Source organism: Mirounga leonina, unplaced genomic scaffold, assembly GCF_011800145.1.
Source record: "Mirounga leonina isolate KUSES-001 unplaced genomic scaffold, KU_Mleo_1.0 Mir_454, whole genome shotgun sequence".
Taxonomy (NCBI): Eukaryota; Metazoa; Chordata; class Mammalia; order Carnivora; family Phocidae; genus Mirounga; species Mirounga leonina.
The window spans coordinates 13,790,407-13,812,420 of NW_023270763.1; the positions used below are offsets into that span (position 1 = coordinate 13,790,407).

Here is a 22,014-nt window from a genome sequence, read left to right on the forward strand (position 1 = left end):
GTAAGCTCCACTCCAGCCAGGCTTTTTCAGGCTCTCTCGGGGACTTTTCCACCTGAGCGCTGAGTGCAGAGGTGGGTCCCTTGGCCACACTGCCAGGGCACACATGTGGATCCTCAGTTGTCTGGATGTTCTTGACACAGCCCCGATTCACCCTCTTGTTGAAGAATTATGTGCACCTGGTACAGAGGAGGAAGTTAGCTTTGGTTGTCCCCTCCCTTCTCTGCCCTTCTCCTTCCTTCTTCCCATGATGCCACCCCCATGCCTTTGCCTGTCTTCTCTGAACAATGCAAATATTTCCCTTTAGATCTATCAGGTGATCTATCATACAGTGTTATGAGTTTCAGGTCTACAACATAGTGATTCGACAGTTCTGTACATTATGTGGTGCTCAGTATGGTAACTAGTCATGATCTGTCACCAAACACCGTTATGCCAGTATTACTGACTATATTCCCTATCCTTCTTATCCCCATGACTTATTTATTTTATAACTGGAAGTTCATACCTCTTAATTCCCTTTACCGATTTCACCATCCCCTCCCTCCGCCCTCCTCTGGCAACCCCCAGTTTATTCTGTATTTATGAGTCTGCTTCTATTTTCTGTTGTTGTTTGCTTTTTAGATTCTACATGTAAGTGAAATCATATGGTATTTGTCTTTCTCTGACTTATTTTACTTAGTCTAATACCCTGTAAGTCCATCCATGTTGTCTCAAATGGCAAGATGTGGAAAACAGTATGGAGGTTCCTCAAAAAATGAAAAATAGAAATACTGTATGCTGCAGTGATTCCACGACTGGGCATTTACCCAAAGAAAACAGAAACACTAATTTGAAAAGATTTATGCACCCCTGTGTTTACTGCAGCATCATGTACAACAACCAAGATATGAAAAGTGTCCATCATTAGATGAGTGGATAAATATGTAGCTTATATACAATAGACTATTAGTCATTAAAAAAAAAATACCTTTAGTATTGATGGCCTTGATGGCTGTTTCAGGTTGTTTACACACAGGGAAGAAGGAAATCCATCAGCTTTTTTGTAAAGCAGAGGAAAGGAGCCTAGGAAAGACTATACTCCATATCCTGTGTGAACAATGAGAATAATAGCTGTCTTTATCGAGCACATATCGTTATGAGCCAGGACTGTGCTAACCGCTTTCCACGGTTAATAACTTATTACTCAAAAGAGTTATAGATGAGGCAGAAAGAGATGAAGTAGTTTGCCCATGGCTAGCAGTGGCAGGACTAGATTTAAATTTAGTGCCAAGGTCTGACCCCCAGCACATGGGACTCTAACCACCAAGTCCTGACCAGGCTCGGAAATGGAGCCGTGTCTTGGCAGAGCCCCCCTAATGGGAGGGTGATTTCTCTGCTTGAATTGGGAAGGAGAATAATGCCCCTCCTCCCTTCAAATGTGTAGGAGGTTGCAGGGTAGCAAGGAGAGTTCTAGGAATGCCCGTTTTTGGTCTAGAGCAATAAAACAGCAACCCCAGTGGCCGGCAGGTGTCAGCAGAGTGGAAGGAGCCACGTGTGGGTATGCTTGGGAAGCAAAGAAACAACTCCGAAGGAGTTCCCTGTGTCCATGGAAGCACATAAAGAAGCTCCCGGGGCTTAAGGGTGAGCGGCTTTGGGGTGACAGGGGCAGGCCTCACAGGAATTCCCCCGGTGGCTGCAGGACTGGGAGCGGTGAACCTTACCCAGAGTGTTTGCAGGCACAAAACAGTGATGGAGCCAGTGGGAAACATGGCTGCCTCTCTTTGGTGGGGGTGGGGAGGTCCTTAGCATTAGAGGGGAACATTTCTTTAGAAAAAAACGGCATGCCACAGGGCTGGTGTAGTGCACACCACATTGGTGAGGCCGGTCGCCACAGTTTGAACCAAGGGAGCCAAAGTGAGGACATGGCCTCTTCTCAGCACTGACCTTCAATGACACAAGACAGTCTCTGCCTCCCCTCCCAATACCGCCCTATCTCGCCTTCCTGACCCGCCTGTCCTTGAGAAGGAGGGTGAAGAGGAATAGGTATCTCAGAGCCCAACATGCCCCTCTTATTCCAGACCCTTCCAGTTGCACTGGTTCAAGGCAAGAAGGCCAAAGCAGAATGAGATCAGTGTTCTTTTTTTTTTTTTTTAAGATTTTATTTATTTATTTGAGAGAGAGAGAATGAGAGAGAGCGAGTACATGAGAGGGGGGAGGGTCAGAGGGAGAAGCAGACTCCCTGCCGAGCAGGGAGCCCGATGCGGGACTCAATCCAGGGACTCCAGGATCATGACCTGAGCCGAAGGCAGTCGCTTAACCAACTGAGCCACCCAGGTGCCCCGAGATCAGTGTTCTTAACTGGTCTAAGTTTCAATGACTGAAAATGACTTGAAAGGTAGGAAATTTGTCCAAGGTGGGAAATTTGGATCCCTCTCATTGAACTGGGAGCAGGAACTGGATAAAAAAACAAAAATCATCCAATGTTTCTGTCCCAGTGAACTAACCTTCCTCTGAGTATCCGTCTCCTAGAGCTGCCATAACAATTTATTACAGACTAGGGGGCTTAGACAACAGAAACTGACTTCTCATAGTTCGGGAGGCCAGAAGTCTGAGATCAAGGTGTGGGCAGGGTTCGTTTCCTCTGAGGCCTCTCTCCTTGGCTTGGAGACAGCCGCCTTCTCCCCCTGTCCTCACACGGTCGTCCCTGTGCACGTGTCTGTGTCCTAATCTCTTCTTAGGAGGACAATGGCCACATTGGATTAGGACCCACCCTAACAACCTCATTTTAACTGAATTACCTCTTTGAAGCCTGTTTCCACATGCAGTCCATTCTGAGGTACTGGGGGTAAGGGTGTCAGTGTGAATTTTGAGGGGACCCAATTCAGCTCCTAATACTCTGTTACATGTGGGCCCACTGTGGCACCGTGGGAAGGATGCCGTTTTCAAGGAACACATACTCAAAATGCCGCAAACAGCCTGCAGGGGTTAGTGATGTCCACCGCGGCTGCCCACGCCTGTTCTCATTGCCGCGGACGAATGGATGGCTAGGCCAGAAGTGACAGGAACACCATCTGTGGGCTCCAGCAGGAACAGCTAGCTTTGGGAATGCAGGTGCTCTTTGCAGCGATTCGTCCTACAGATGGCTAGGACTTTGGGGGAGAGGGACATCCACAGTGTATTCTACTCAGTGACAAAGGAAGTTTGCAGAACAGACAGGATAGCATGATTCTGTTTTAAGAGAATGTCTGTGTCCGCATGCATGTGTGACCATGCCTTGGATGTGTGCGAGCAAAGAAGTCTGAGGTGACAGCCCACAGTGGAGCAGAGGTTTCCTTGTGGGCAGGAAGACGGGTGGTTGCCATTTCTAGAAATTCTTACCTGTGTTTGCCATGTTTCCTACGAGGTCTTGATATTACTTTTCTGGCATAAAAGAGAAAAAGGGCTACATAACAAAGGAGAAGGGATGCACAGAGAAGGTAAACGCTTAGCCTGGGAGCTGGGAGTCAGTGAATGGAATGTGGATTTCTGAGCCAGGACTTGGAAGGTGCCCAAAACCCAGATACAGCAAAATTAAAAGCACCAGATCAATAAAACAGTGTTCAGTAAGAGTTTATTGTGCATATAAGAACAGTTTGCTAACTGGGAGCTTTTAAGCTCAAGACTGATAGGAAGCTCAGAGGCATGAGGTTACAGGGTGGCTTATAAAGTGAAAATGAGGAAGTCGTTGAACCTTTACAATACTTGGTCATTACACTGGGGGTTTGCAGATGGCAGGGGATTGGTGTAAAGTGATTATCTTATACCATCTTTGGGAATGTGACTTAAGTCTCTTTTATGCTTCTCAGAGACTTTGACAAGAAACACCATAAGTTTTTCACTTATGTCCATGAAATACTAGGTTCTCTTTTGCTCATGTGGTTTCAGTGGTTTTGTCAGCTCATGGAATTTTCAAGTCTGGTCTCCCTTTTGTATTTAATTTTAACAGCCGTCAGAGTTATGGGCTTGGGGTTCAAGAGAGCATGGTGTGTCCATGGAGGGGGTGCACATTTGCCCAGATTCAAGATGGCCTGAAGAGGACGGGGACCCAGTGGAGACTGGGACCCTGTCTGTTCAGCTCTGCAGCAGCCATGAATGAGCTACCAAGCTGCCACAGATGGATGTCTGAGCAAGAGCAGATAACTGCATGAAAGAGATGAATAGGGTTGAAAGATGACATTTACTGTCCCTCCTAACCCTGATAGTCTGTGCTTCTGTGAAAATGTAAAACCCCTGAGTTGAGTTGTCTTTGAGGGCACGGTGACATTTGATGCTAAGAGCATGTGTTGATAGTTTCTTTGAAATCTGCACTGGGCCAACTCTACCTGTAAGGATGACCTGCAGGACGTTGGAATACTTTGTAAGTCTCCATAGCAACACTTTCAGCAGAAGTATATTTTTAGGAAGATTCGAAGGCAGAAAGACAGTGTGGCATTATGTTCTCATCTCTACATCTCTTGTCCGAGTTAACTACCATTTCACGAAATGGCATTTCTTTCTCAGATTACCTGTATCTTAATACCATCACCTGTAATGGGTTCCCAGTCGGGGCAGGATATGCAGATGGGCTCATCATTTACGGGTATTTTGCATGGACCAGTAACATTTCCAATCTCAGGTAATGTTGATTTATAGACAGTATTGCAAGTGGGAGAGATTGACCGTAACTCAGACCTGGTCCCAGAGGTGCTGGCTCGGATCACCAGCAAGAGAAGGTGCTGCAAATAGGAGCATTTTCATTAATGATATTATCGCTTCATAATGAGCGCTCGAAAGATTCCAAAGAAATGCATCCTTAAACGCAGACAAGTCATGAACAAAGACTGTTTGCTCTGGCCTCCATCTGCTTGAAATGTGCTTCCAATGTCTTTTTTCCTTCTCCGGATTTAACCTGTTCCACCAAAGCCATTTCAAATTCATATTTTTCCTCCGTAAATCCAACCTGGACTCATCCATCCCAATTGCTTGCTTTCTCCTATCAATTTCCTAGAACAATTATTGACATTCATGGAACTGCTTTGTGCTATGTCTCATTACACTCTTGAATGTCCATTAAAACATTTTTGTGTGCCTGTGTCTCCTCACGGTGTCAAGTAAAGTGTTGAGAAAAGTAGGCATTCGGTAAAGATTCTCTGTTCGTTTTGAAGACCACTGTGATGGTCAGCAGTAATCGCTTACTGCACATTGATTTTGCACTTGGCGGACTCAGATGGTGGTCCTCCTTGCCCCTCCACTACAGCGTCATCACCAGTGACTTCACCATCTACAGGGGTGCCCCCTTCTAGCCCACTTGCCTCTCTGATTCTTGGCTTCGTCCTCTCCATTGACCTCTTGCACTTGGCTTCATACACCCACTCTTGTGGCCATACTCCCAGAGCTGGTCTTAACCTACAAAGCAGTAATGCAGACATTCATCCCCTGCTGCATCCTTGCCTGCACCACTGGCCCTCCCACTTGGAGCCTTCTTTGATGGCATCAGAGTCTGAAACACACTACCTCCTCTTCTTTCTGTTGGGGTGCTCCTCTTTTCTCGCCTGCTCCTTACCTGATTTAGATTCCAGGGCTCATCGTTTTCATGACTACACAGTAAACGCTCTGCTTCCTCCATCACTTTGCCATATATATATATATATATGGCAAAGCCTCAACCCTGGATGGGTCTCTTCCTGATGAACTCATGCCCTGAGTGGTTTGAGGGACGCTTACCACAGGGTAGGTGGGCTCCTGATCGCCAACCTCAGGTGGCCCTTGACTGTGTCACAGTGTTCGGGTGATTCCAATTCTCCATAGTTAGTGTTTCAGTTTGGCCACCCTCCTAGTCCAAGCCTCTGACCGCCCTTCTCCCACGTACCTAAGGAATACACCTCCTGTCACAGAGGAAGCAGGAGACATCCTCATCCTCAGGACTGCAGACACAGACTTATAGAAATATCACCATCCTCTCCTCCTTCCCTCCTATTACAGTGGAGAAACTGTGTCTTCTCTTAAGCCAGTTCCTTCACCCAACTCAGGATTCGATCGCCTGTCTTCATGGACTCTCTGCACTGTTTATTGATAAGCCCTTTGCTCTCCTTTTTATATTCAGCCTTCTCCTCCCCATCAAATGGGTCTGTCCCACTGGCCTTTAAACATGCCTGGGCACTTGCATTAAAAAACAAAAGAGATAATCTCATATTTGCCAGCATCTATTCTCTCTTGACCCTCATGGCCAAAACTTAAGTTTTGCTCACCATTTCCTTACCTCCTCTTCATTCCTATGGCAGACTGTCTCTTCCAAAGATAACCACACTAATATAAATCCCATCCCTCTTGCTCTTCTTACAATATGACACTGACATTCCATTGAGACTTTGGGTCCTGGGAGGACCTTTGGAATGGTCTCAGCCAATAGAATGTGGTGGAGTATTGCTGTCCAACCTCTAAGACTGGGTCATAACAGGCAATATGGCGCCCCCCCCCCCTCTCTCTCTCTTTCTCTCTTTCTCTCCCTCTCTCTGTCAACACACATCTTGGAAGCCTTGAGCCAACATGTAAGAAGTCTGGCTTCTCTAAAGCCGCCATGTTGGGAAGACCAGGTGGAGAGGCCACATGGACACAGAGAGAGAGAGATGTCCAAGGAGCCCCGACTGCTTCAGCCCTGCTGTTTAAGCTTTCCTAGTCTCAACCACCAGGCATGGGCATAAGGAAGACTTTGGATGATTCCAGGCCCCCAGCCTTTGAACTGCCCCAGCTCACACTGAGGAGAGCAGAGACAATGCCATCCCAACAGAGCCCTGACCAAACTGTAGATTCGCAAGCAAAATTTGTGAGCAAAAATACTGTTACAAGCCACTGTTCGGAGTGGATTGTTACACAGCAGTAGTTAGCCCAGTCAACTCTTAAACCTACCCAAGGCCACCTTTGCCCCATCACATGCTTACAATGGCTCTTACTAGGCGCACCATGTTGCTAAGCCCAGTAGGTGTTATTCAGACCTCCTTCTGAACAGTTCGCCTCTACACTGTTGACCACCCCACTGTGAATGCTGGATTCCCTTGCGATCCATCATATAGCCTCTTCTGGACTCTTTCGGTTTTCTTCCTACTTTTCAGGCTGCTTCTTCCCCCTTTTTTACATCATTCCATCCCTAACTATTAAATACAGAAATTCTTCAAGACTCAAGCCTAGTCTCTTTTCTGTTCTCATTCTGTGCTTCCCCACTCTAGACAGTTTCCTCCATGTTCACATGTCTGTGCATGAGTCACAATTTACATCTTCTCCAGGCTCCTGACCCCCATGTCCAGTTTCCTGCGGTCAGTTCCCCCTTGGGAATGTCAGAGTTACCTCAGATCCAACATGGCCAAGATTTCAAAACTGTACTCATGATCTGCTCTTCACCTGCTCTGCCTTGAAGGTCATGAGATTCAGTCATTGCATGGATGCCATTCTACCTAGAATTTGAGTAAGACAGATGAAGTTCCTGCTCTCATAGAGCTTTTATTCCAGGTACTTGGAGCAGACAAATACATAAATATGTAAATAAATAAGCAAATCGAAAGATAGTGACAAATACCAGACAGCAAATTTTACACAGGTAATGCACAGAGGGCAGTCTGGGTGGTTGGGAAGAGAAGACATGAAAGCAGAGATGTGAATGACAAAAAGAGCCATCGTGCAATGAGCAGGAATGCAATGTGGGTACAGGATAAGAGGTAGATGAACCTTGCAAACATTGTGCTAAGTGAAAGAAGCCAGTCACAAAAGACCACATATCATATGATTGCATTTATAGGACATGTCCAGAAGGGGACAGATCTAGAAAGATAGAAAGTAGATGTGGTTGCCTAGGGCTGGAGATTGGGGGGAGATGGGGAGTGGCTACCCAATGGGTCTGGGATTTCTTTTTGGAATGATGAAAATGTTCTAAACCCGATTGTGGTGATACTTGCACAATTCTGTGAATATACTATAAACCATTGACTTACACACTTCAATAAGTGGATTGTATGGTTTGTGAATTAAATCCCAAGAAAGCTTTTGTTAAAATAAAACAGAGCCACCACACAGAGATTAGGTGGCAGGAGCATTCATGGCAGAAGGAACAGTGATGAAAAGATGCGGAGGTGGAAAGAAACTCTTGGAATTTGCGGGGAGCTCAATGAATTCCATTGTGCACTCTGGAGAGTGAAGGGAATGATGATTGGAGGTGGACCAAGAGATAGGCACCAGCCAGATGGATCATGCAGGAAAGCTGGGCCTGGGACTTGAATTGTGTCCTAAATGGGATGGAAACTACAGTCGGGTCAAAGGAGGGAAGTGGCATGATCTGGCTTAGAAAGATCCCTCCAGCTTCTGGGTGGAGAAGGGACTGTAAGAGATACACATAGAGATACACGTAGAGTCAAGGAGACCAGTGTGGAGCCTGCTGCTTCAGGAGGCCAGGCGGTGGTCAGACTAGAGTGGGGGAGGAGGGCGGTGGGGAGAACTGCGTGTATTTGGGACGTGTTTTGAAGCTGTAGTCAACAGAATTTGTGGGTGCATTAAATGTGGAGGATGAGGACATGAGAAGTATTGAGGATGATCCCTAGATCTTGGTTTGAGCAGTGAGGTGGAGGATGGTGGTGCCATTTCTAGATGGCAGAGACTTGGGGCCGAGTGAAGAGTTTTACTTTGGCTGTGTTAAATCTGAGATACATGTTGGGCATGCAGGTGGAAATGCTGCATAAACAGCTGGATATAGGAGCCCGCAGAAATCAGGGCTGGAGTTGGAGGTTGGGGACTTCAGTGTTGTTATTTATACCCAGGGGGCTGAAGAAGTCACTTAGGGAAAATGGGTAGTTATACAGAGAGAAAAAAGAGACACGGCACAGAGCCCTGAGGACACCAACGTATAAAGAAGGAACAGCCTTGAGCAAACAGGAAACCCGGGTACCTTTGGCCCAAAGGGCAAGTGAGGGGTCTTGCCCCCCAGCCAGTTACCCAGCCAGAAACGTCATCCTCGTCCCCCGTTGTCGATGCTAAGTCCTGAATATGGCTGTAGTCTCTCTGCCCCTCTGCTGAAGCCATCCCAGACCAAGCTGCTGCGTCTCCCACGGGCTTGAGCTGTATAGCCTTCATACTGGTGCCCAGCTTCCTTGTCCTAATGAGAAGGGGCTGAGCTGCTGGGCATGAGGTGTTGGTTTGCAAGGGCCACAGCCCCCCCACCTCGTCAGGTGCAAGCTTCACCTTTTCTCTGCTTTCGCTTCTTTCCAGGGGCGGGGGGTGGGAGTGGCGGGGGAGGGGAGTCATTTCCTCTTTTCAATCCCAAACTGCCATCTCGCGGTTTTTGTCAAAATGCAGATTGGATCCTGGCCCACGTGCAAAATAATGCAATGGTTTCCCTTGGCTTTTAGAACTAGGAGTCTGATCCTTTACTTGGCCGTCTGGCCTTATGTACCTCACCAGCCCCGGCTGGGACAGTTTCAGCCTTGCTTTGCCCTTAGCACACCAGCCCTCCTCCTCTTCTTCCCACCACATCACCCCCTGCCACAGGGCCTTGGCACATGCTAGTCCCTCTGCTGGAATGTCTTTTCTTCCCTCTGCTGCCAGTTAATTCTTCCTCATCTCTCTTCTAGAGAATCTTCAAGGAATTCTTTTTTTTTTAAGACTTTTTTTTTTTTTAAAGATTTTATTTATTTATTTGACAGAGAGAGAGATAGCGAGAGCAGGAACACAAGCAGGGGGAGCGGGAGAGGGAGAAGCAGGCTTCCTGCCGAGCAGGGAGCCCGATGTGGGACTCGACCCCAGGACCCTGGGATCATGACATGAGCTGAAGGCAGACGCTTAACAACTGAGCCACCCAGGCACCCTCTTTTTTTTTTTTTTTTTAAGATTTTATTTATTTATTTGAGAAAAGAGAGAGCAAGAGAGAATGAGATTACCAGCCAGTGTTGGGGAGGGGGAGGGGGAGGAGCAGACTCTCCACTGAGTAGGGAGCCCCACACGGGGCTCGATCCGAGGACCCCGGGATCATGACCTGAGCCAAAGGCAGACACTTAACTGACTGAGCCACCCAGGCGCCCCTCTTCAGGACATTCTTGAGGACATCAGATTCCTCCATTATATGCTCTTAGCATGTGCCTCTCCTTCTGAGTGTTCAGCTGCAGTTAAGTGTGTAATTACCTTTGATCCCATCCCCCCCCAAAAGACAGGCTTTTGAGGGTTCCCTACAGGTGCCTACCTTCTGAGAACTTAGCAGAAAATGTGAAGACAGAGAGAGAGAAGCAATTACTTATGCTTTGTGACATTGAATACTTTTCCCTTTATCCAACTAAAACTCCTCTTAGCTCCTTAATAAAATAATATATTCCAGAACGGTGGAAGCCACATGCTCCATCACTTTAGTTTTTCTCTTTCTGCTTCTTGGCTAAGGCAAAACTAAGAATCAGAACCAGAGAGGAGGACACACCAGCTGGGGTGTGGAGGGACGTCCTTAAAAGGTGTGGTAGGTGCACCGGAAGTGGGCGCGGTTAGGTCTCTTCCCTCCCTCCCCAGCCTAAACACAGTTGTGATCCTGAACTTGTTTGGGAACTTATTTTTTCATACAACAAAAGTTAAATGCAGCCAAAATGATGAGCACACGTGGTGTTTACACACAAACCTAGGTGCTTTCTGGAGAAAACCTTGTCATAGGTCCAGAATAATTTTAAGATGGTTCTGCTAGAGCCCCTGCCTGGAAGTAAACACTCATTCACAATCCCTTTGGACCCCGAGGTCTGAATTTTTGGGGGGACTGGCCTTGACACCCCGAGAAAATTAAACCGGCTTGTGTCTATGCGCAATGTGGGCCCCGAGCCAATGTGTTGCTTAATCTTTAAGCTGTGTCCCTTTAACTCAGCAGTAATTTGCATCTCCGGATTACCTGTTTATTACCTGCCAGATAAAAGAGTGATCCAGAACGCGGCACATTTCCCCACAGGAGGAAAGTTGTCTGCGTGGCTGGGAAGTGTTTGAACAAGGGATGAGGGAGGAAGAGGAAGCGGCGCTCTCCCTGATAAGCCTAATTGTTTTAAGCAGGGGGAATTTCAAGTCCCACGCACCTGGGATCAGTATTCAACTCACAGGTTTTGCTAAGCTTGTGTGACAGGATAATCTCCTTTGTTCAATGCCCGAGGAGGATATTTTCTGCATTATTAGACAAGTCAATGAAGATAAAACAAAATATTAACTATTTTAAGCTGCACTAGTCCACCCCAAAGAAATTAAGCCTCCTTTTCTAATCGTGCCCAGCTTCCTTGTCCTAACGAGAAGGGGCTGAGCTGCTGGGCATGAGGTGTTGGTTTGCAAGGGCCCGCAGTCCCCCCCACCTCGTCGGGTGCAAGCTTCACCTTTTCTCTGCTTTTGCTTCTTTCCCGGGGCGGGGGGGTAGTGATTTGTGAAGCTGGGGACCTTGTTTCCAGGCAGGGAAAGAAAGAAATGTAACATAAATGAAGTTCACAGTGGCGTGACATCCGTCAGCATATGTTTAAAAGGCATCTATGTCTCTTCTGCAATTATGTTAAACCCACCAATCCTGTGTCTGGGCTTTGGCAACTTGGAAACATCAGAGCAGTTGAGCATCAGGATTCCATCCTGCAAAAACTGCTGGTCCCATCTCTGCATTTGTACTACTGTATAATTTCCAATCGGCTTTTTAAAGACAGAAACCTGGCCATCGTCAACTGAGCAGCAATAGCGTTTGCCCACTTTCCTGGCTCCGTAGAAGCGAGAACATTCATTAAGAACCAGAGAGGGCGGCACACACAGCCCTTCTCTGGCCGGTCACCTGAGCCCCGGTGTTTTACTGGAGCTGCCGTCCTCGTTGGTTTAGCTGATTGTTCCTGGCACTGCCCACACCCGTTCTGACGAGCCAGACCCTCCAGGTCCCAGCCTTGCCAGACTCAGAACCCGTGGGAGGGAATCCGTTTCCCCCGGCTTCACTTCTCCCCAGAGGACCCTGAGCCCCTGCGTGCACACGTGTGTGTGTATGTGTGTGTGTGTGTTCACGCGCATGTGTGCGTGTGTACCTGAGTGTGGACAGCCCCTCGCCTGGGTTATCTTCCAGCCGTCCGCCCATCCACCCTGCTAACTCCTATCTCTGTTAGTTCTTGTACTCAGCACCCATGCTGGCTGTTTACATTTGCTCTTATTTAATCCTCCCAAGAATGTTTATAAAGTAGGTACAGTCATCTCTGTTTCGTAGCTAAGGAAGCACTTGGCTTCCCTGAGCCTTGAACTGGCCCAAAACTTTTAAGTTTGTGACAGAGCGAGGATTCAAACCAGAGTCCATGTCTTTGGGATGCCCCCCAAAGACCCTGAAGCTAGGCTTTGGGGCAAGCACTTTCTTGGGGGGATGATCCCCAAAAGCACTGTGAAAGGGAAGCAAAGCAGTGAAGGGGCTTGATGAGCCAGCCGCTGCTGCGGGCTCGGCCCTGGGGGGCTCTCTGAGAACCTGTGTGGGACACAGTCCACATGTTCCCAGGAGAGGGGAGGACTCGGGTCTTTTCTTCTTTTCGTAAGAGCTTATTGAGATTTAAATCCCATGCTATACAATTCTCCATTTAAAGTGTACTTTTTTTTTTTTTTTTTAATGGCAGCCTCGAATTGCAGCAAAGAGCACTGGACTGGGAGTCAGGAGGGGTCACTGCCTCTCTCCCAGCCGCAGCGTCACCAGTTCAGTGGACTTCTTCAATAACTACTCTTCTCCAAGGACCTACTTTGTCTGGTCCCACCCAGGGATCAGGCCCAGCCCCAAGGCTTGCCAAAGTGTACAACACACTGGTTTTTAGTGTATTCATGGTGTTGTAGAACCATCACCACGATTGATTTTATAACATTTTCATCATCCCAAAAAGAAACCCTATACTTCTTTGCCATCATCCCCTAGGCCCTGTGTCCCTCCCAGCCCTAGCCAGCCGCTAGTCTACTTTCTGTCTCTCTGGGTTTGCCTGATGCTGGGACTTTTGTCCCCCCCTTAATCCTGTCCTCCATCAGTTGGGGCACTCCTGATGCTGATACGTCCAGCATGCCCAGGGCGCAGGCTCATGGGCCAACCCACATCTGCCCAGAGAACACAGAACACACCGAGGCAGAGAGGCCCGGGAGCAGAACGCCTCAGCGGGTGTGGGGGCCTCAGGGATGTGGGTCGGGTTCTGACGGCATCTGCTTAATATACTTCTTCCCTGTGCTGCCCGGGGTCCTCTACTCACCCGTGAAGCTTCTTTGCTTCCCTCCATTAAATCACACCTCTTTTCTCCCAAGATCCAAGAAGGCTGTTGTGAAGTCTCTGCTCACCAAGTCCATCGCATGTGCCCTCTTCCCAGGTGGGAGGGTAATGTGTCTTTAGAGAGTGCGGTCAGGGCATGGGTCCTAAACGGGGAGATGAAGCAGCTGAATCGAGTTCCATGGGACAGGCATCCAGGTGCAAAGTGGGGGAAGCAGGAATGGGCTTGGAATTTGCATGGATCCAACCAGAAGCCTGGGGCCTAGGGTTGGACCATAGTGAGGGGTGAGGAGAGGGGCATGAGGAAGAGGTAGGAGAGGGTGGGAGCAGCAGATCCTGCAAGGGACTCTTGGTGACTTTGGTGAGGAGTTTGGATTTTCTTCCAAAACAAGGGAAGTCCTTGAAGAGTGTTAAGCAGGGATAGGACTTTCTGATTTCCTATTGACACCTAGTCCATTTGCCGAGGACTTCAGTCCTTTAGCATTGGATTGCCATTGGCCTTCTCCAACCCCACCTGTTTCTCATCTGGCCATTAAACTCCAGTCCCGTGACATGGGCTCTGTCACTAGCACCCTTGCTAGCCCAAACAACACTTTGTGCAAATTAGGAAAAGGCACAAGACACGTTACTGCCATCTGCTGGAAAACCATCATAATTAATGTACACATCTATGATGGTGCCCCTTAGAGTTGGGCAGTGTGCAGCCTACACAACTGTCCATGGCAACCCTGCCTGCCTTCCACGACAGACTTCTCTGATACTATTGTTTGAATTAGCCAGGGTTCCCCTCGCTTGTCCGACATCCCAGAGTCCTGCTTCTGCTCGATATTTCTGGTAGTAACTGCCACATGCCACTGTACTCCTAGCACCCATGTCCCATCTACCTGGACGGAAAGGAAGTCTTTCTTTTATTTTCCGTAGAGTTTGTTTCCTCAACAGTGACTCTGCTCACGAACAGCAAATTTGGGATGCATCCTCTCAAACTGTGAGATCTATCCTGCATCACTGAGATCACCCTTCCTTGTCCAGCTGTGTTAGAGGCGGCATGACAGGGAGAAGTCACTTAGGCTGGTGATGCTTCTAGCTCTCTGTGTGTGTGGACAGCCTCTTGCCTTTGGCATCTAGGTCAGCCTAGCTGCGGGGGCCTCACAGAAGGCCTGCAGGCGCTCCACCGGCCTCTCAGGGCAGTGTCCTGTGAGAAAATGCTTGCCCAGGGCATCAGTACAACTGCTCAGAGAGCAGCTTTGCTTTGGGGCTCCCTCAGTTTCCCTGTTGTTGGTGCCCCTTGGGAGACTGGTGTGGGAGACGTCAGAGACTGGGCATGTTTCTGAGGCTCTCCGCTCCACCAGCGTGCCTGGCTGGGCCCCGGTGCTGCCCTAGGCCTTGCTCCCTTCGTCCCTCTGACAGCCAGCCGTGGACCTGGATCCCTGTGTGTGGGGAAGGGGGGGGTGCTGCAGGTCGGACTGGGGGAGAAACAGGCCCGAGGCTCAGGTTCCCTGTCAGGGGAAATATTTCATTCTTGTCTAATGGGCCAAGATTCCTTTAGCTACAACCTGGTCTCCTCTTTTTGAGCACTGTGATTTCCCAGAATGGCAAATGGAAACTGAAACACTACATTAAATAGCATTTCTATGCAATTAAAACACATTAAAATGGCAATTAAGTTTCACAAACAGCCTTCTCTATGTTCCCGGGTTGATTAGGCTGTTTGTGTTGTTTTTCAAGGATGATTGTTGTAACTAAAGGCTGAGTTGTCTTTTTACGGACTGAGCCATTCCCTGGGAGGCAAGGAACCCTGAATTCAAAGTCTTTTATTCTTCCCTTGGCAGTTTCAGCTTATTTTTATTTTCATTTCTTTATTATAGAAACTCTCAAGCTTATGCAAAAGTAGGGAGAAGAGTATAACACACCTCCGTGCACCTATCACCCAGCTTCCATAATTATCAACTGATAATTGGGCAGTCTCCTCTTGGCTATTATTTCTTCCTAAAGAGAAAAACATGTAGGAGAATTCTGGTAAGAGAAATTGGCATGGACTCAAAGCTTTCTATAGTCAGGAGACACCCCCACCCCCACCCCCCACCCCCACCCCAGCCAGCAGAATGCAGCAGGGGTGGGGGCAGTCCTGGGCAGATGTCCCTACTTGCCACTTGCATGCTTCAGGGTCTAGAAAGGACTTCATCAGAGCTGCCAGGAGGGTCTGCTGAGGTCAGGCTTCCTGGGAACACTCCCTGAGGCTCTGACGGGTCCCTGGTGGCGCTCTTCCCTCCTCATTCATGAATGCAGACCCTCTTCATGTGGGCTCATCTTCTCTTTTCCTCCCTTGCTTTCCCCATGGGAAGAGGAGAGTTATTACCCTGCTCATTTTGATAATTGAGGAACTTAGTAATTGCTCCGAATCTATAGTGATTAGTAGCAGAGAAGGCGTAAGACTTGGGTCTCACTGTCTCCGAGTACTGACGTAGTTGCTGAGCTCAGCACGTGTTCACAGGGCCACGAGATCAAGTCTAGAACCCCTTCCTTTACCGCTGGTCATCCAGGGGCTGGAACAACAGCCCCTCCTCATCTTCTTGCCTGCCTCCTGGGTAGCTTGCTCCAGATCCCAGGGCCTCCTTCTGAGAGCAGAGGGGCACAGGGTACATCTCACGCTTCTCGGGCATGTGGGCTTCCTTGGGGAAAGGGAGATGTGCTGGAGTTAGCCGAGGTCGGCCCGCCCCCTGGCCCATTGCTCCAGCTGGCACGCATTTCCTTCTCTTCCATGGTGGCAGAGTCCCTGTTTCTGCCCGATTTCTGCCTGGGAGAAGGGCTTTTGTCCTCTGGGGCTGCAGGTGCCAGGTTTGTCCTAGCTAGAAGCAACTACAGCTTTTTAGCCTCATGCCGGGTTGCTCCGAGCTCCCGAGTGCACAGCGCGGTCTGTAGGGCTTCCCGGGCCACCAGGGATGAATGTCATCGTGGCCAGTATTTATATTCTGTCTGTGTCACCATTCCCCAGAGCCTGAACTCACCCCAAGGGCTGCTGGCAGTAATGTAGGGACATCAGAAACCTCAGGATGGGAGCACTGTTTCCCCTGCTCTCTGGCCCATCTGGTTGATTTTCATGAGCAGCTTTTTTTTTTTTTTTTTAGGAATAACATAACTTCGGAGCATCCTTTCGGCCAATCCATTTGTTTATATTCTCTTTTTAGTTTTGTGGTGGTTTTTCCTATTAGATTAGACCTCAGATGGATAAGACATCGAGATAGATACAGGATAATAAAGATCAATTATTTAATAAAAAAATATTTATTAACTGCAACTACATGCCGGGGCTGTTCTAGGTTCAAGGATTTCATTGGTGAACAGTACGGAGAGGGCCCCTCCTTTCATGGTGCTTACGCACTACAGGAGGGAGAGACAGGAAACCAGTCGGTCCTCAAGTAAATAAAAACAGAAAACCTAAGTCTGTGATATGTTTTATGTAGGACACTCAACAGGGGGGACGGGAGTGCAGCGTGGGCTCTGTTCCAGTGAAGGAGAGGAAGAACCAGCTGTGGGGAAAAGGTTGAGACCAGGAGCTCTCATCTCTGAGGGAGCAGCTCATCAAAGATCTCAGGGGGAGGGAATGCTTGGCCCCTCACGGGAAGGAGAGGATGGGCAGTGGGCATGAGCCAGTGGGAGAGAAGAGAAGGCATCCAGGGCCAGATCAGGTGGACTTCTCTGCCGGGGCAAGCATGTAACGTTTATTCTTAGTTCAAGGAGAAGCCTTGAGAGGGCTTTAAGCAGGGGCATGGCATGAGCTGATCTAGTTTATAAAAATAGCCATGAGGTGCTTATCAGCAATTGCCATCTTATGTATTCCCTTTCTTATCTTCTGTTGCTTCTGCATGTTTCCTGTCTCCCCTGATTTCTGAAGAAGACAATTATGTGATCTTCACGTCATCGTTTTCCTTTGTCCTTTCCTTTGGGACCCAAGTTCTAAGCCAGAAATTGCTTTCTTCAGGGAACTCTGGTTGGGTGGTTTGCCATCTGTTAAAAGCATCTTCACCTGCTCTGCTTTGAATACCGTGTTTCTGAAAGTCCTGGATACACTGTGAAATTTAACCGGGATACCATTAATCACCCAAGAGACACAGTCCAGCATGTGCTTCTCAGATCAATATGGCTTGAGATTGTTATTTCCAGAATGCCTCCTCACTTGGTGAGTCACCAGGAGGCCTCAGAAGGGCGGTACAGCTCCCCAAATTTGCAGCTTTCCTAAACATGATTTGAAAATACTCTCACGCTGCCCGTGGGGTGGAGGGAGACAAGACGGGTGTTCTGAACAGCGTGTATTTCTAAAAGCCCACTGCCAGACAAGATTAAAACCTTTGCCTGGAAAGAAACTGAAAGATTCTCTGTGCTCCAGCAAATGGTCCCAGGCCTGTTTTCCCCTGTGTCTTGCTTGGATTAGGTAAATGGTTTAATCAGCGAGCATTGGCCAATTCATTCATTTACTTTCACATTCATTCATTTTATAGCCATACCCTCTGCCAGATATTCTGGAGAGCATTGAGAGGAGAAAGACATTGTTCTTTCTCTCTTTAGGAAATCACAAAGATTCTTCAAAGTCACGGGTGAGAATCATGGAGGCATATTTCCTCGTTCGAAGTTAAAGTATTAGCATCAGGTTAGGGTGGCTCTGGCACAAATAAAGCCAGGAGGGACCAGTTGTGTTGGCTCAGGGAGTATGACAAATGGAGAAGCATGATCTGGAAGTGAGCTCAGCAGTTATTCTAAGGAGGCTTGCATGAGGACTGTGTAAATGCAGGGTGCAGGTGGGGAGGGGAGAGAGGCAGACATGATGGGGCTCTTGTCCAGGCAGAAGGCAGGAGCACTCACTGGTTCAGTGAGCATCTGTGGAGCACTTACTGTGTGCTGGGCTTTGTATAAGACCCTGAGAAATCAGTGAGATTTCAGTTCTGGCCCTCGAAGAGACTTAATTTAGATACGGAGTTCTATCCAGTGGGGTCGGAATATGGCCGATCTATGCATGGTATCCCTCAGGGACCTAGCATTGGGGCTTGTGATCCTATGTGGACTCTCCAAGGACCCTTCCTGAAAAAAGCAGTGCTGGGATTCCAGGCAAGAGCAGGTGGGAAGGGACATCCTGGCAGAGGGACCAGCATGGGCAAGGACAGGGAGGTAGGAGGCAGGATGGGGTGTGGATAGAGGCTACAGAAGCAGACTTGAAGGAGAGTTTGGGAAAGACAGGTAAACGGTGGGACCTTAATCTCAGTTGATGTGATTCTTAGAAAAATGCTTGGGAAGGAAATGGGAGCAGGAGGTCTGAGCAAGCATGGTGGTAGAGGATGGGCACAGGGATGTGGGGACCCAACAAAAGGACGGTAAGAAGAGAGATGAGGAGGGGCGCCTGGGTGGCTCAGTCGTTAAAGCGTCTGCCTTCAGCTCAGGTCATGATCCCAGGGTCCTGGGATTAAGCCCTGTGTCGGGCTCCATGCTCAATGGGAAGCCTGCTTCTCCCTCTCCCTCTGCCTGCCGCCCCCCTTGCTTGTGCTCTCTCGCACTCTCTCTCTCAAATAAATAAATTCTTAAAAAAAAAAAAAAAAAAAGGAGAGCAACTAGGAGACAACACACAGGAGCTTGGATGGAGCTATGCCGAGTGGTGTGCAATCTTCTGGTAGTCTCTATAGTGCAATGCTGCCCTTCAGGTAAGCTGCCTGTGGGAGATTCCTGGGGCCATGGGGAGCCACTGAAGACCCTGGGTGCGTGTGTGTGTGTGTGTGTGCATGCGCGCATGTGCATGCACGTGTGTCATGGTTGCTGGGATTCCAGAATGTCACACACCTCTTTGTAGCACAGCAGAGCTGTGACTGTGGATGCTCAGACAGATGGCAGCTCTGTCTTTCTGCAGGCAGCTTCTAGGGCTGGTGTGCATTTGTGTATTTGTGCATTTATGTGCTTGGGAGTCGGGCAAAGGCCAGGCTAGCACGCCTGTGTCCAGGTGGCCTGAACAGCCGGTCTGCCCAATATAAAGGCTGTCTTCTTCCTCCATGCTTGCTCATCTGTCCAGAGAACTTCCTCAAGCCCCTGCTCACCTTCCGCAGTGTCTGGGTTGCAGACTTCCAGGACCCGCCTGGGACTCTATCTTTGTATTAATCACTGCTTCCCATAACTTCTCCATCGAAATCTCTGGAACTCCGGTGCCAACATGGCAGCTTCTCTGCCCCCAGCGGTTGGGGGTGGTAGTTCTGTGAGGTCACAGTAGCTGAACCCAGCTCTGGGCCTGCTCCACTCTGTTCTTCTTGGGCTTCTCATGCCCAGGCTCTGGGCCCAGCATGCCTCATTACACTGGCTTGTGTGAAAAGTGGTTTCTTCCTGATCCATTTGGTGGCAGGTTGAATCTCATCAATCCTACTGCAAGGAAAGGATGCAGATGACCAGCTAATGGCACTGTTGTGTTTATGTCACATCTGAAACTAGAACAGATGGTCTGTATTAAAAGTATAACTGTTGAGTGAGGAACCCCATAATCACAGAGATTTTCTCCCCCTAAAGTTTTGATTCTAGAAGGAGTCCTAGAACATTAGACCATAAGGGCCTCTGGAAAGCTTCTCATCCAACTGTCTCGTCTTACAAGCCAAGAAACGAAAGTCCAGTGACATTAAGTGATTTGTCCGGGGTCACTGAGGTAGTTAGTCATGAGGCTGAGAATAAAATGTGGGCCCTGGACATTTGGTCCAGTGTTCTTTGTATAGTACTGTGGGGCCTCCCGATCTAGGCTTTGTCTTCTCTCAGAGACAAGAGGCAGAAAATGCTAGAAGCCTGAAGGTAGATATGTTCCTGGCACAGTACTGTCTCTGAGCTTCAGACAGTCCTCACACCCTTTCTGAGGTGATGCCAGTGATTTTGGGGGTCTCTGCTGGTGTGGACGGACTGCACCCGCTAGCCCTGTTCTTCAGGCCAGAGAGGTGGTCTGCTCAGGCCCCCTACCTGGTGGAATCTGGTTTCACCTGGGGTCATTTATTGCTTCACTGGGGATGTTTGGATGAGTATGGGAATACATCATCTAAGCCCATGGTCTCAAACTTGCTCCCTAGACCAGCAGCACCAGAATCCCAGAATCCTCTGGGAACTTGTTAGAAATACAGATTGTCAGTCCATCTGCCCCCAACCCTGCCAGACCTACCAACTAGGAAACTCCTGGGGGCGGGGGGAACCAACAAATCCATGTGACCATAATACCACCCGGGACCTCCAGGCTGTCCCCAGCACATGGAGCTCTGACGATACCCAAAATCCACACATGACCTCAGCCTCCAACTGGCTGAGCAGATGGTCACAGTGTACCACATGCATTTCCTAAAATATTCGGTGAGCGCCCTTGGAGAAGGATGTTCCAGAAAGTGAAGTCATTGTGTTCCTGAGAGTAGAACTTCTGGGTTTCAATCTTATGAAGAGTGATGGGAGTCTTATCCATGCAGGTCTACAATTGATGTGGGGGCAGCAAGCATTACCTTTCATCCTTCTGACATCTGTACCACTGCCCTTGCTTTTTTTCGCTTTACTCTTGCCCACCCTTTAAAGCTTTCTGGGTCATTTTATTTTGAGCATGCTGCTTGCGAATAGTATGCAGATGGGTTTTGTTTTTACATTCTGAACTATGTGATTATTGTAAGAAATAGCACCATAGCCGTAACTTCATGTCCTGGGATATAGCTCCTCTTTGCATATTTCCTTGGTCTTCATTTTCTGTCTTTTCCTCTGATATAGGTCTTTGGTTTTGTCTTCTCTGATGATCTAGAGAATGCCTTTTTCTTCTAGTACTTTTATTTATGTTTTTAGAAACTTGTGAAGCCTGTGTTTTCAAATGATTGGAGTCAAGAGCAAATCTCTGTCAGTTGAATTCTCTAAATACAAAGTGTTTAACTCGTTTCAGTGTTTCCTGCTCCCTCTTTCCCTCTCTCCTTTCCTCCTTTCTTTTAATAAAATCTGAGGTTTGGGGTCTACATTATTATCAGCTTATTAAACTTTTCCATTAGCTGACTTTCCTTTGAAGAATAATTTGACAGTCAAGTTTACCTTTGTGACCACCTCTATAATAATGATTAGACTTACCTTTTTAGATGATTTTAATCCAGAATGTTCCCACTTTTCCTTCATTTTGATGCTTCTCTTGGGATGTTGGTTTGTTTGTTGTTGTTTTGTTTTGTTTGCTCAAAAAAGAGTTTATGTGACTGCAGCTTGTACACGGAGCCAGGAATAGAAAGAGGACCTTGGTTATTTCGATTTTCTTCTCTCTCTCAAACACTCCCATCTTTTCTCAAATCTGCAGCCAGTTCCTCACAAACTGGTTGAGCCTCTTCAGAGGACCAGGCAAGACTTTTCGTGTTGAAATGCAAAAGATTTTTTTTTTTGCAAACTGGAGCCGCACCATGCTCTTAGTATTTCCAGACACTGCCCTGCTTCCATGGCTTTACCAACACGGTCGCATGTGGTTAAAATGCCCTCCTCGTCCACTGGTGCCCAGAGGAGTAGCCTCAGCCCCTTCCTCCATGAAGCCCGCTAAAGTCTCCAGACTTGGTGTAATCGCTCCACAGCCCCTTCATCCACACCTCCCTTACGGCCATGATCATTTTCTTTGCCTTATCACCTATTACATTTCACATCCCTATCCCTTCTGTCAATGTCTGAGCCCTATTAGATTCTTTTATTAGGATTTTAAGATAGAATCCCTGGTCCTGTTTATTTTTGTGTCCAGCGTGTACCTAGCACAATGTATGGTACATAAAAGGCATTCCATC

At 48.1% G+C, this 22,014-nt stretch overlaps 1 protein-coding gene across 4 annotated transcripts in view; it reads left to right on the top strand.

Annotated features, from left to right (window-relative positions):
* Positions 1 to 22,014, top strand: part of GALNT17 (polypeptide N-acetylgalactosaminyltransferase 17) — a 446,468-nt gene that overhangs the window by 271,786 nt on the left and 152,668 nt on the right. The window contains exon 1 of one of the 4 annotated variants that reach the window (XM_034988717.1): positions 17,621 to 18,344. The exons of 2 other annotated variants lie outside the window; for them this stretch is intronic. Coding sequence is in view for 1 of the 2 variants with exons in the window: in XM_034988715.1 (XP_034844606.1) it covers positions 18,866 to 18,921 (56 nt within the window). In the remaining variant the exon portion in view is untranslated. One more of the 4 variants, XM_034988715.1, reaches the window with a different exon arrangement.